General features: G+C 31.2%; 1 protein-coding gene across 1 annotated transcript in view; it reads right to left on the bottom strand.

Moving 5' to 3' along the window:
- Positions 1–2,882: 2,882 nt before the first annotated feature.
- The window catches only part of LOC119602560 (endothelin-converting enzyme homolog), a 60,177-nt gene continuing 47,241 nt past the window's right edge, over positions 2,883–15,818 (bottom strand). Inside the window, exon 6 of the mRNA XM_037954144.1 lies at positions 2,883–3,072. Coding sequence (XP_037810072.1) covers positions 2,973–3,072 — 100 coding nt within the window. The 3' untranslated portion in view covers positions 2,883–2,972. The remainder of the gene's footprint in view (positions 3,073–15,818) is intronic.

The following is a 15,818-nucleotide window of genomic DNA, read 5'->3' as shown; positions in this document are numbered from 1 at the left end:
CCTGCTCCATCCATCTTGGGACTCTTTTGACAGATCAGCACCAGCAATCCTGTGGTGCCCAGGTACCAGGTTTTCGACTCAAATTATACTATTATACCCCTTTACAGGAACGACCAAACGAATATGACCTTCATCTTTTAAGTAATTTCCTAGAAAATAAAAGATAAAAAAAGTTAGTTAAAGAAATATAAATCAACAAAATATATATATAAAAGTAGGCTTACCTGTCGTCTTTTTGTTCGTCGTCATCCCGTTTGTGACATTAAGCCAAACGTGCGCGAGTAGGGTTGAGCTCAGGCCTAATAGAAAATATATAAGTTTGCACTCAGGTTACCTAAAAATGTATATATTTAAAAAAAAGTAAACATTAAAATTATTTAAAAGGTTCTTACAATATATATATTTTTGTTACTTACCGTGAATACCCGAATGGACTGAAATAACACAATTTTGAGATAGAGTTTTTAATTTTTATCATCCTTCAGGAGTTCTGGTTAATTTATTGAAAATGAGTATTGAAAAAAATCAATAATATAAAATTAGGACTTTCTTATTCTACTTTATATTCTTTTTATTTTTAACAAATTTTTAGTAATTTTGTTGTCACATTTTTTAATTAAAAAAATACATAAATTTTTAAACTATTGTTGACAATTTATTTCAGAATTACAAACTTACGGATTTGAATATATCCCTCATACTATGAGGCTCATAATTCATTTCATACATTGTCATTTATATTTTTTCCGAAAAAATCTTGGAAGTATGAGTTATATACCTGACATCTATTCACCGAGATTTAAGATTATTTCAACGGAATTTTCAATATTTTTGAAAACCATTCTTAAAGAGTTTTGAGGAAGACAAATAAAAAGTTTTATATAAAAACTAAAACTCGAAATATTAAAATTTTCCTTCCAAAAACCCATATAGGTTTTATATCATGAGCACACTAATAGAGTTTTAATGTAATTTTTGCATTTAGAAATTGCTAAATTTAAAAAAAATTGAAATAATTTTTAGCATTTCTTTTGTTTTATCTTAATGCCACGCAACTTAATTTTTTACCCTACACCACTATACTGCATTTGAATATACTAATCGGCTAAGAATCATTTTCTTAATCGATTAAGCCATGTAAATCTGACCGTCTGGTACAGGTTGAAATTTTCAAAACAATTTGATGATGTTTGGCACGTATGCTTTTTTGGTCCAATGACAAACCTTCTAAAAATAATTAAAGTCTGTCCTTTCTTATACCTAGCCCCCATACATATACAAATGTATAAAGCAGAGTATGAAAACAAACGAAACATTTCGCAAACGTTTCCATAATGTACAAAACTTTTCAAAATTTTTAAATCGTTCTGTACATGAGCAAAACTAAAACAAATACTTTTTAAGTAAGAAAGATCGAAAACAAAACAATTGACTTTTCGCTCATCTACTTGCTTTTTTTTGCGTTTCGTTTAGTTTATTTTCATGCTCTGGTATAAAGCCTTTCTCAGAAGGTACAATTCAACATAAATACTTTATTACGAAAAATAAATCACATTTTATACTCATATCTGGAGTAGGTTATCATATGGTCAACCACGGCAGAATATACTTTCTTACTTGTTATAAATTACAATGAATAACAGTTACAAATTAATATGAATTGTTCATGAAAACACTTAAAAATTTTTAGCATTTCTTGGTATTTTAAAATCAAATTAGCATTTTTTGTAGCATTCTTTAGGATGGGATTTAGCCGCAACATTTTTTGAGACCTGGTCACACTGTTTGGTATACAAATCTTCTAATTAGGGTTCTATAGTTGAAACGAAAAGTCGACTTCTCGACTTTTTGCATGTTATGAAAAGTCGATTTTTCTACTTTTTTCATTTAATTAAAAGTCGACTTTTAGACTTTTCGACTATATGTATTTTATAAATAGTCGACTTTTCGACTTTTTCCGACTTTTCGAATTCTTTCGACTTTTCGATTTTTTCGATTATTTTTTGACTTTTTTCGAGTTTTTCAGACTATTCTAGAGTTTTTTACTTTTTTTCCACCTTTTTTAAGATTTTCGACTATTTTTGACTTGTTTCTACAATATTCGAGTTTTCGACTTTTTCCGACTTATCGACATTTTCCGACTTTTTTCGACTTTTTTCGACTTTCTTCGACTTTTTTCCACTTACCGATTTTTTTCGACTTATCGACTTTTATTAACAAAGTCGACTTTTTTCACAGACCATAGTCGAGTTGTCGACTTTTTTGGAACAAAATAGTCGACTTCGACTTTTCGACTTTTTTCGACAAAAAGTCGATTGTTCGAAAGTCGATTTATAGAACCCTACTTCTAATCTTCACACCACCTCAAAAAACTTTAAAATGAAGATAAATCTTCACACATGGCAACACTGCTTACAACACTTGCAAGAAACCCCAAATTTTATTTCTCATTTTGGAAACGATTATTTTGTACTGTTAATACTTATACATTAAATGTTATAAACCAAATAAGAATTATATCAATTCATAGTACATTCCTAAAGTTGTTTTATTGTTGTATTCCATATGCAGACATGAAAACATAACTCAAACAAAAACATTTATGAAAATCAGTAAAAATATTTATCTGTGTAAAAATCAAACAACCTGGTTATAAAAATAATAAAAAATATTTATAAAAATCTAAATTAAATAAACAAGCGATTGTTAGCAAAAAAAATTTTTTCATATTTTTTCTGTGTGATAAAATCACGATGTCATAAACAAATTTCGAATTGACCGATTTTCAAAGTATTGTTTATGAAAAGAAATGTATTAATAATATACAATCTTAGATGTTTTATTTATAATTATACTTTATTTATACTTATTCATTTAAATTGGTTCATTTTGAAGTACAATGTATGATGTTTAACAACACTTATTCATATAATTAAAACGGAACTACGTTTTACTATAGTATCAATACATATTTACAATACATTACAAGTTTTTTGAGCATTTATCATCGACCCCGAAGGGCATTTGAATACCTCTGTGGCACTTCCGCCTTGCGCTACCAACCATCCCAAACTGTAAAAAAGAAAAAAATATTTAGTAGGTATACTTTGTTTAGAATAAGGAACGAATATAAAAATCCTATTTTCGGATTTCACATCTTCGATTTTAATTATGGTTTCAAAAAGCAGCGAAAGGCTTTTGTTTGTTTTTTTATATATGTATGTGTTAGCACCAGGGATGGCAAATGGAATTTTCAAATTGTACAAAACAACATTTAAAATTGTGCTTTTTACTATATCTATCTATGGACAAGAGAATAGAGTAGTCTATAAACTAGACATTAGACTAGTCTTTGGTTAGACATTATAGTCTAGTTAGTAAACAAGACCATAGAAAAACGATCGGATAAAAAGTAATCCTAAAAAATAATCCCATTGTTAAATGCTATAACTGATTGTGTGATTGTAATACCTTTCAGGACAGAATGGTATATGAGAATTATGTATGTCTTCTTCTGAAGTAAAAATTTTACCGACGGTAGTTCTTTGTGTTAAAAGAGCAATTTTAAATTATTATTTCAATAAGGGAATATATTTAAAATTGTATAAACTTGTTCATTGGTGTACCTAACATAGTGCCAATTTTGCCAACCCATTTTAGCACCCATACGCTTAAAAGAAAAAGTACAACAGAGATCAATGCGTTTCGCTGTTTTAAAGTGTTTTTCAAATTAGGGATGTATCGATTCGCTCGCATTCGCACATGACTTTTGGAAATGTCGTTACAACTCGATTTTTCATCGAAATAAATAATGAATTTTTGCCATTCTCACAACAAAAATTCTATTCAAATTTACTTGAAATATACTATTTGCATTTAATTGTTGATAAACCAAAGCCGGGGGGGGGGGCTGTGGTTGTGGGTCATCAAATGATGGTAACACTGCAAGACAATTTTTTAATAATCCTAAAATTGCTGCCAAAATAACTGGAGTTGACGAATAGATTGTAATTAGGTATGCAACATTCTCCAAGCCATGTCATCGGGGTATAAAATAAATGCAGATAAATTTAAACAGTTCGCACTTGATACCGCTAAGTTGATGGTAGAGAAATACCCCTGGTTTTATCTTCCTCCATCCATACACAAGATTCTTCTGCATGGTTTGGAAGTAATTAAACACGCAGTAGTATCAACTGGTGAATTGTCCGAAGAAGCTGCGGAAGCTAAAAATAAAGATATTCGCAATTATAGGCTACTACATACAAGAAAAATGTCCCGCGTTGCAACAAACACCGACCTATTACACATGTTATTATTGAGCTCGGATCCGGCAACGAAAACTCGCAAGTAAAAAGAAAAGTACTTTATCAAAATCTACAATTGAATTGAGCTCGGATCCGGCAACGAAAACTCGCATGTAAAAAGAAAAGTACTTTATCAAAGTCTACAATTGAATTACTAGAATAATATTTTTTTTGCATATACTTTTTTATGTTTTATAATAATATATAATAAAAAATAATGTTTTATTTTAATTATCTGTTTTAGACGCGTTAATGTACAAAAAAACTGCATCATTCTTAGTTCAATTCCCAAATTAATTATTAACAACAAATTTACAACTTCTACATAAAATTTATGATTATATTATGTATTGGTGTATACATATATAAAATGGGCGTGGTCAACATTTTTATAAAATTTATGTTTATACCGTGACAAATATGGAAATAAGTTTTAGGATTTTTTAAATTAATGCATAGAAAGTGAGCGTGGTCAATATTTTTGTTGTTGTTTTTTATACCGTTAGGAACATACTGTCGAACTTTCAAGATTATATTCTACCTATTTCTATTTTTGTCGCCTTCTTCTATATAAGTGCCGTAGTAGTATTGAAATGGGAAGGCAGAAGAAAATCTGCCTTCCCATTTGTTTTCAGTGAAGAACACTGTTGCCAACTTTTTTCCCAAAAATATCGCTAAAGTCGACTGAAAAATAGCTAGAAAATAGCTAAATTCAAGACATTTTGAAAAATTTAGAGATAAATCGTCAAAATAATATTTATTATATGATTCTGAAAACAAATAGCTAAAAAAACTAGCTAAATTTTTCAGATTTTTTATATTATTCTAAAAAGTCAGCGATTTATCGCTAAAATCTATATACATACGTAGGAATGGGATAGTGATACAAACACATCTTATAACAAACACATAAGAGAATCTTTTTTTATGTTAAATATTTTCACTTTGGGTTAGGAAAAATGTCAAGTTGAGGTTAATTTCGATATGCGACCCTATACAGATTGCTTTAGAAATGTTGTAAAGATAAATTGAATTTCGAAATGCTGGCCTTTATGGATCGATCCTCTATTTTCAGCATAAGAGTATTATTTATTTTTCCATTACAATACAATTACAAATTATATTCTTACCTAATTTACCGAGCAGGGTGACGATAACCATACGACCGTTGTAGTGTAGCAGACCAGGATCTCTGCTGGAAATCAAACCCACAACCCTCAGACTGACAGGCTAGCACACTACCAACTAGCCTACCGGGGCACCCAAGATCATTATTATACACTCCTTTTGTGGGAAGTTTATCTGCAATATCGATATGCGGCCCTATACGCCTTAGAAATGTTGTAAATTTTTAGGACTATATGGATCGATCCTTTCGTCACTTATTTCCAATGTTCACTAATTTTTAGAATTATGGTAAATTTTATTATCATATAACTCATTTACTAAAAGACTAGAATAATTAAATATTCGTTTTTGAGTACAACAAAATATACCCCTTTTAAAGTTTTTCGTATAACTTTACCTGTACGCACAAATATTTGCTCCTAATTATGTTCTTCAGAACATTCAAAATAAGTATAATACACACAGCTAAAACTCAAATAATTTACATTGAATGCATATTTTTATATACATACAGATATGTAAATCGTCATTCGTAGCAACTTTTAAGCGATATTATCAAAATATAAATGAAATCTAAAGAAAAATCGCTAGATTTCCCGCTAATAGCTAAATCATATTTTTCGCCGCAAAATGCGGTTAAAAATCGCTAGATTTGACGAGAAAATAGCTAAATTGGCAACAGTGGTGAAGAAGAAAATGTTTTTTTTGAAATTGCAAACTTGCAGAATGGGAAGAAATTATTTTTACTGAAAATTGACAACAATATATTTATTTTGTAAGAAAAAAAAAAATTGTTCACTGAATGTATTATTTTTCCATGTTCAGAAACTCAGTTTCCTGGACGTAATTCCTAAGAATCTTCCAATTGCTGTTGGTTAAGAATGTTATTTCCGGAATAACATCACTTCCAAGATACTTGGATCTAATTTCGACGAATGCCTGACAATGGCAAAGAAAGTGCTCCAGACTTTCACTGTCCTCTCCACATGCTCTACATTCGTCTGAATCCGCACGTCCAATTTTGTATAGATGTGCTCGTAATCCTGTGTGTCCACTCATAATACGTACCATTATACTAACCTCAGACTTGCTCATTTTGAGATTTCTCGTCTTGCTCTCATCAGGGTCACCCCATAGAATCTTTGTGGTTCTACCCACTGTTTCATTATTCCAAGAGGCCTTATGGGTTTAACCAATATTTTTAGTTCAGCTTTTGTTGCGTCGAATGGTTTCGCGTTTGTTAGGTTAACTGCCTCGAGCTGCCTACCTTTTAAAGCTATTACATTCGTCCTTTCATTACCGACTACTCCCGTGTGGGCTGGTACCCATATGTTGTGAACCTTACCTCTGGGAGAGTATTCAGTTAAAGCTTTCTTAGATTTAATTCTATCACCTGATATCGCACTAATTGCCTTCTGGCTGTCGGTAAATATATTAAGCCCTGTGGGCGCCATATTTTTTCTAATCCAATTTACACATTCCGTTATTGCTCGTAATTCTGTCTGGAAGCTTGTGTTATGATTAGGTAAACGGTGGTATATTTCTGTTTCTGGATCTTCTATATAGAACCCCAATTTAGAGCCATCCGTGTAACAACGGATTCCTACTGGTATTTGCTCTAATGTTCCGCTTGACCAAGACATACTATCTGGGATCAGCGTTTCAAAGTTTCCGACATATTCTGTGTCTGGTATACGATCAGGCACGTCCGATGAATGTGTATAACCTTCCAATGTGTCCAGTATACATTGATGACGTGTCTTATAACCGTTTTTGGCCAGTTCGCCTAAAGTAAAGAGCCGTTCGGCTGTAAGCGCCGCCTCTTATCTTATATATGTTTCAATGGGTGGAATATCTAGCAACGTTTCCAGAGCCTTGGTTGAAGTAATATCCTCTACTGTAATATCACCCGTATGTTTATAGGAGAGCATTCTTTTTACGGCATACGGTTTGATGGTGGGTATATTAGATTCGGCATAGTCGAATATAGTACCCTTACTTGTTAATTTTCAATTAATTAATAGTATCAAATCAAAACTTTTTTAATTAATATGAGCAATTTCATAATTGAAATTCATTTAAAATTTTTTCTGTGTAAGTTATTTTCGGAAATGATCCTTAATTATCGACCGATTCGGGAAAAATTTCGCATAATCATTTATATATACACAGAACATATTAACGTTGAATTTTACCCCTATAGCTTTATTAGTTAATGAAATATGTCCGTTTATGTGATTTTCGGAAGTTGACCTTTTATGGGAGCTATGACCAATTACGGGACTATCCCGAAAAAAATCGTAGAGTGATTGATACATACACTAAACATATTCATGTCGAACTTTATCTCGATAGCTTTATTTATCAATGATATATGCGTGTTTAAGTTACTTTCGGAAGTGGGCCTTATATGGGAGACATAACCAATTGTGGACAACAATCTACGTTAGTGGTACGATTTCTGTTCATATTATATTTATACATATGTGCAAAATTTTGAGTTGATACCTATTAACCATAAATCCATTTCCGGATATATGTGTGTACCTTTGTTTTTTTTTTTTTTTTAATTTTATTTGAATCTTTCTTATATAGAAATTTACAATAAGTATTAAAATCTTAACCTAAACTATAACTAACGTTGTTATTGCCGCTGCAATTTCAACAAAAGTTCTCGATAATTTGATTATCTGGCAAAATCCAATGTTTCTGTTCTTCTCAGTCATCTATGACCCTCAAATGACGGCAACTCCTTGGTACCTTTGTATGGGGGCTATGGGAAATTCTGGATCGATTGTTATGATTTTGAACACAATTGATCCATGGGTAAAAAATGACGTGCTGAGAAAACTGCTTAAGAATTACGAAAAAAACGAGGTGGTCGGAAATTTTTACTCATAACTTTTAACGTTGTGAACTGATTTTGCTAATTTTCAATACCAAACTACTTAGGACAATAACGAATATTATTGGTGAATTTGGCTTAGTTCTAACGTGAGCGTGTATTAGGCAGACAGACAGACGGATATAGCTAAATCAACTCAGAATTTGATAAGGACCCCGAATATATATACTTTGTTGGCTATCAGGTGAATATTTCTTGGTGTTACACACGGAATGACAAACTTATATATACTCTCTATCACCACTGAGGGTGGTGGGGGGTATGAAAAGAGTATGAATATTTAAAAACCCATCAATATAGAGTCAGATTTGGTCAATAATGTGTGCCAAGAAAAACTCACATAGATTAAATCTTTAAAAAATTGGTGAAAAGTCTGACCGAAGTCCATTTAAAGTTGATACCGAGAAAGAAAACATCATTAAAAACAAAGAATAAACAAGAAGTGAAACGCTGTCATTTTTTTACAACAATAACATCACGCTCTTCTCACAGACGAGTGCTGTGTAAATCCAACACATATGTAAAAATTTTATTCTCTCTCCAAACTTCAAAACTTTTTCGCGAATATTTGAGGATAATAGCACTTTAAAATATTTTTTATCACTTAACATTATATTTTATAATTTTTTTGCACAATTTAAACACATTTAATAGCCCGAAAATAATATATTTTTTACAAACGAAAAAAAAATATTTTTTATTTTTTGACATTGAATTTTTGTTGGTTGAAATTAAAACTAAAAAAAACAATGTTGTAAATTTTCGTATGGTAAACGAAAAAGATATTTCAAATAAATAATTTATTTTTTCAATATTATAGATTAAAAAACAAATAGACGTGTTTATAAAATGTTTGTAGATAAAATATGTGGAAAATATCTTATGAAACCTTTCAAAGTATAAATTGAAATGTAATATTTTTTTTTTCAATATTTTTCAATACGATTTTTTGCAACTATGTTGACTTGAGAATTCTACTAATACATTCTTAGAGTTAGGTACCGGATGACAGTAGACATAGGTACTTTTGACAACAGTTTCATTTCTTATTTATTCTTTGATTAAAAACATGTACGTGTTATGAAAAATTTGTTAAAAAAAATAGTTTTGTTTAAAAATAATTTAATTTTGGTCTTGTTATAAATTTTAAGTGCATCCAAGTTCTGTCAAATTAAGTTAATATACAGTAAGAAGCATAAGTCAAGGTACCCCATTTAATATAAACAATTTCTTACATTTTTTAGCAAAATATGTAAGGAAATTAGTGTTATTTACTCTTATTTTATGAATTTACTTATATACAATAAATTGCAAAAAAATTGTCTTATACAAAAGATCTTTATCCAAAAAATATAATGAATGTTCTGGTAACTCCTAACATATTTTACGAAGAAGCATTGACAACTTCTTCTTATTTATAGCGGATTTTTTAAAATGCGTTCAAAAGTATTTATAATTTGTATTAGACTAGTAAAAAGTGTTTTAAGGAAAAATTAGTTTTACAAAATGTCTAGAAAAGAATTGACCATTGAGGAACGAAATATTATAATTAATAATCATAAATTACGCAAATCTTACTCCAAAATTGCCAAAATATTGAACAGAAGTAAGTCATCAATAGAAAAAGTAATAAATTGTTTCAAAAAAAAAAAAAATAGAATTAAAAATAAGCCAAGATCGGGGCGTCCTAGAAAGTTAACTGCCAGAGACGAAAGGAAAATAGAAGCTATAATTAAGAATGCTCCATTTACAAGTGCTCCAAAGATAGCAGCAGAGTTGAAAGAATCTTTAAACAAAAGTATTTCCGCGGACACTGTACGCAGATCGATCAAAAGAGCCGGGTACAATGATCGAACAGCACGCAAAAAGCCTTACATCAGTGAAATAAATAGGAAGAAACGAATGGATTTCGCCAACGAGTACAAAACCAAAACAATTGAGTTTTGGGATAAAGTAATTTTCTCGGATGAGCCAAAATACAACATTTTTGGCTCGGACGGACGTGCCTTAGGTTAGGTTAGGTTGATAGGAGGATGTATACTACATCAAATCCGAAGAAATACACCTAGGCCACTATCGGGCCTGTTGTGCGCTCCAATTCAAGAAAAAAAAAATTGTTCACTGAATGTATTATTTTTCCATGTTCAGAAACTCAGTTTCCTGGACGTAATTCCTAAGAATCTTCCAATTGGTGTTGGTTAAGAATGTTATTTCCGGAATAACATCACTTCCAAGATACTTGGATCTAACTTCGACGAATGCCTGACAATGGCAAAGAAAGTGCTCCAGAGTTTCACTGTCCTCTCCACATGCTCTACATTCGTCTGAATCCGCACGTCCAATTTTGTATAGATGTGCTCGTAATCCTGTGTGTCCACTCAGAATACGGACCATCATACTAACCTCAGACTTGCTCATTTTGAGAAGATTTCTCGTCTTGCTCTCATCAGGGTCACCCCATAGAATCTTTGTGGTTCTACCCACCGTTTCATTATTCCATTATTATTTTTAATTCAGCTTTTGTTGCGTCGAATGGTTTTGCGTTTGTCAGGTTAACTACATCGAGCTCCCTTCCCTTTAAATCTATTACATTCGTAATGCCGACTACTCCCGAGTGGCCTGGTACCCATATGATGTGAACCTTACCTCTGGGAAAGTATTCAGTTAAAGCTTTCTTACAATCCAATACGGTCTTAGATTTAATTCTATCACCTGATATCGCACAAATTGCCTTCTGGCTGTCGGTAAATATATTAAGCCCTGTGGGCGCCATATTTATTCTAATCCAATTTACACATTCCGTTATTGCTCGTACTTCTGCCTGGAAGCTTGTGTTATGATTAGGTAAACGGTGGTATATTTCTGTTTCTGGGTCTTCAATATAGAACCCCAGGCCCACTTTGTCCCCTAATTTAGAGCCATCCGTGTAGCAACGGATTCCTACTGGTATTTGCTCTAATGTTCCGCTTGACCAAGACATTCTATCTGGGATTAGCGTTTCAAAGTTTCCGACATATTCAGTGTCTGGTATGCGATCAGGCACGTCCGATGAATGTGTATAACCTTCCAATGTGTCCAGTATACATTGATGACGTGTCCTATAACCGTTTTTGGCCAGTTCGCCTAAAGTAAAGAGCCGTTCGGCTGTAAGCGCCGCCTCATATCTTATATATGTTTCAATGGGTGGAATATCTAGCAACGTTACCAGAGCCTTGGTTGAAGTAGTACACATGGCACCACTTATACCCAAGCAGCATGTACGCTGAACTCCCTGTAGTAGTTTGATATTACACTTTTTGTCCAAAGCAGTCCACCAGATTATTGAAGCATAAGCTAGAATTGGTCTAATTACACTTTTATAAAGCCAATTTGTCATAGTAGGACTAAGACCCCATTTCATGCCTATGGTTCTCCTACATATCGCCCAGCACCGATGTGCCTTGCTGATCCTATCCTCTATGTGGTGTCTCCATTTTAATTTCCGGTCAAGTATTACACCTAAGTACTTAACTTTGTCTGTCACTGGTATCTTCTTGCCCAGGAAGCAAGGTTCAGTATACGTAGAAATTTTTGTCTTTCTTGTGAAAAGACAGATTTCCGTCTTCGCCGGGTTAACATTGAGGCCTCTCGGTTGAGCCCAGCTCAAGGCCGTATTCAGAACCTCCTCAGCTCTTCTACACAAGTAATTTGGATCCTTTCCCTTTAAAAGTATTACGACATCGTCTGCATAGCAGACAGGTCTAAGTCCTTTCTCGGTTAGGGTCCTTAGGAGGCTAGTAATCGTGGTAACCCAGAGTAAAGGTGACAAAATGCCACCCTGTGGTATACCGCGAAATACCTTTTTCCTGATAGTTATATCGTACATCTCGCAGCTTATCCATCTGTTCCTTAGCATGTAGTTGATCCAGTTACGGAGCACCCGGTCAACATAAAACTGGTCTAGGGATTGGATAAGGGTATCAGTGTGCACGTTATTGAAAGCGCCTTCGATGTCAATGCATACGCCAATGTATACAGTTTGCTATCGAAAGATTCACCTATGTAGTGGACAACTTCATTTAAAGCGGTTTCCACCGATCGTCCCTTTACATAAGCATGCTGCTTATATTTAAGGTCTTTGTATGGTATGCTGCTTTTAACCATGCTATCGACTATCCGTTCCAAGGTTTTAAGTAGGAAGGACGTAAGACTTATCGGTCGATAGGACTTAGGTGTCGCATAGCTAGGTTTCCCTGGTTTGTTTATAAATATTACCCTTGCATCCTGGCATTTAACGGGGGTATATGCCAATTTTAAGCATGCAGTGAATATCTGTGACAGATGTACGGAAACCAGTCCCGCCTCCATCTGCAAAAAAACCTAAAAAAAACCTAACCTAATACATACATATCGTCACCTGAAACGCAATCGGCCCTAACTAACCAAAAATCCAAAATCGATTTTATTGCAGATTGTAATGTATTGCATCAAAACAAATGTCCAAAAAATAAATTAGACTCCTCCGACCAAAATTAGCGATTTTATTGACAAAAAACAAAAGGCCCTATCTACAAAATTTATCCATTTTTATGTACGCCAATGTCAACTATCATAACAAATAATACCTTTTTGCTTCTCATGTAAAATTTTAAAAATGTTAGATAGGGCCGTTTGCGTTTTAGGTGACGATATGTATGTAATTATGTTAAAAGTACATACAAACAATTTTTAACGGGGAGACAATTTTTTATTTTTTTACTTTAAATTGTGATGAAATTAGAACCTGATGACTTGTATAAATAGCGTTTTAGTATTTTTTTGGTTTTGTTCAAAGTTTATTAACTTTAATGCATTGGCGGCCAAACATGCCCCTGCGGGCACTGTGTTATTCTCACTCATACACATGCAATACGAATGTTCTCAGCAACAAAACAAACTATACACAAAACAAAAAAATTTAATTTAGTTGCTCTCTTTATGAAATGATACACAGAGAATATTTTCAAAAGCCGTTACAAATAAATGTTTGTATAAATACTTGATAGATAGATTTATTATGTAAATAATTATTTACAATTATATTTGTATTGTCATTTATTCAAGAAATTAATCGCCAAAATTTTATCGGTTAACGGTTAATCATTTGAACACTTATAGACGGACATACATACATATGTACATAAATACATCAAAATATGCATTAATACATTCTTACATTAATATATGCATCAATACATCGTTTCGTCAATACATACATACATCGATGTATACATTCCCTCTGTTGTTCATTTATAATACAAATAATATGAATAAAACAAATAAGTACAAACATATAATTTTTTTCAGTGCAAAGCACACATATTTTCATTAATGTTCTCTTTCATATTTTACACTACAACATATGCTTTTAAAAATTCTCTTTCTGGCTACCAATGCTTTAATGTGTAACAAAATTCTTTATTTACTTTTGTTGTGTATGGTCATGTTTAATTTCAAGAAAAATAATATTTATTTAAAAAGTGTAAAAGTGTGTGTGGAGCTTGTGATTAAAACATCTTAGTTTATTTTATTTTTGTTATTTATTTTTATTTAAAAAAATATTAAATAAACTTAAAACTAATTTTTCATTATTATCTAAATTAAAATAATTGAATAAATCTAAAATTAGCTTTAAACTTATTTTTTTACATATTAAATAAATAAAAATACAACAATTAACTCCACATAAAAATGAAGATTCGCTTTGAATTCGCATAATATTGTAGATAAATGTTTTAAAATTTCTATTTATATAAGAAATAACATTCTTATTAAAAATATAATGAAACCTTATTCCAATATATGTATATTAACAAAAAAATATTAAATATGATGGAACACAAATTTTAAAATAAAAATATCACACTTTTCATAAAATTTAATCTAAAAATCAAAAAGAAGCAAAGAATATTCCAAAGAAAATTTCAAAAAATGTTTCTACAAAAATACTAATAAAAATTTTGAAATATTTTTTTAATGTCAAGGCTCTACAAAAATATATTTGTAAAAATTATATTATAATAATTATAATTAAATATTATTATCTTTATCATAATATTATGCTAAAACTTTTTCTGTACATATGTATAATTATGAGGGAAATTTATGTTTGTATTTTTCGCTGATTTTTGACATTAATGAAGTTATGACTAATTTTTAATTTCAGAAGATTAAAATTTAAAAAATCAACAAGGAAAGGTCTATATTTTTTTCTTTGTAGAGTTAGCAAAATTTATTAACTTTTACAAATATTTCAATCATGTCCATACAAGATTCGTGAACTTTTTAGTTTTCAAATGATTTAAATATAAATAAATGAAGGATATTTATTTGACTAATAAAATTTAAATACATACATTTGTGTACGTACAGTTTTTTGTCGCGTGCCATAACAGCGTTGCCGTTTTGGGCTTTTCCCACCAATTTGGTAGGATTTTTTTCATTTGGTAGGATGGTACTTTAAATCGATTTTTGGTAGGTTTATCAAAACACATACTTTTAAAGAATATTAACAATTTAATTATACATTTATTTACTGTAATATTAAAATTTTTGTATATCAAAATCTTATTATATTTTCGAATCATTAAATGGAGTTAGGAATAACGCCTTATAACAAGACTTGAGGATTGAAAACAAAAGATTTTTCTTGTGCCCTTAATTTCCTAAAACAATTTATGTTAATTTTATCACAAATTTCATCGTTATTTTTCAGAACGACCTAATGTGGGAGCTAGGCAAAATTTTGTCTGAAATTCTCAAACAAAGAAATATGTAGTGTATGACTAATTTTATCTAAGTAGTCACCTGAAATGCAAAGAGGCACAATAATCAAAATATTGAAAACTTTTTGATTGAAAATGGTTGCAACCACTGCAATGATGCAGTGCATCAAAATGTATATTGTCGCAAATTTTTAGAACTCTATTGTCAAAAACAGGTCCTTATTAATATTATTTTAGACTATTTTATGTGGCAGTTAGGGAACCGATATTATGATTTTTTTGTACTTCAAACTGAGTGGGGGTAAATTTGTTTACAATTGCTACATAACCAACATATTTTTGAACATTAAAATTATTTTCCAGGAGTTTTCCGATTTGTATTGGGTCTGGATACAATTACATATAGCAAATTTAATCGAAACATTTGAATCCTTGTAATTAGGTACAAAATATAAAAATTTCCTGTTGCTAAGTGGTTTGGGGTTTACAAAATTCATACCTTCAAGGACGTTTCCCTACACAAATTAAAAAATAATCTCAAGAAATTTATGTATCAAAAAAGCTGTGATACATGGTTTATAGATCTTACAAAGATGGTTAAAAAATGTTCAGAATAGGTCTATAAATTGTAAGTTGACCGTTTACATAATTTAACACCCTTTTGCATTTTAGGCGACGAAATACTTTAATAAATAAGTCACACTTTTCTCAAAAAATAATTTTTTATATTTTTCA

The sequence above is a fragment of the Lucilia sericata genome, unplaced genomic scaffold (assembly GCF_015586225.1).
Source record: "Lucilia sericata isolate MDLA Ls3-8-SP2 unplaced genomic scaffold, ASM1558622v1 Contig000241F_arrow, whole genome shotgun sequence".
NCBI classification, from domain to species: Eukaryota; Metazoa; Arthropoda; class Insecta; order Diptera; family Calliphoridae; genus Lucilia; species Lucilia sericata.
Note: the sequence above shows the minus strand (reverse complement) of the source record. Positions and strands in the feature narration are given on the sequence as shown.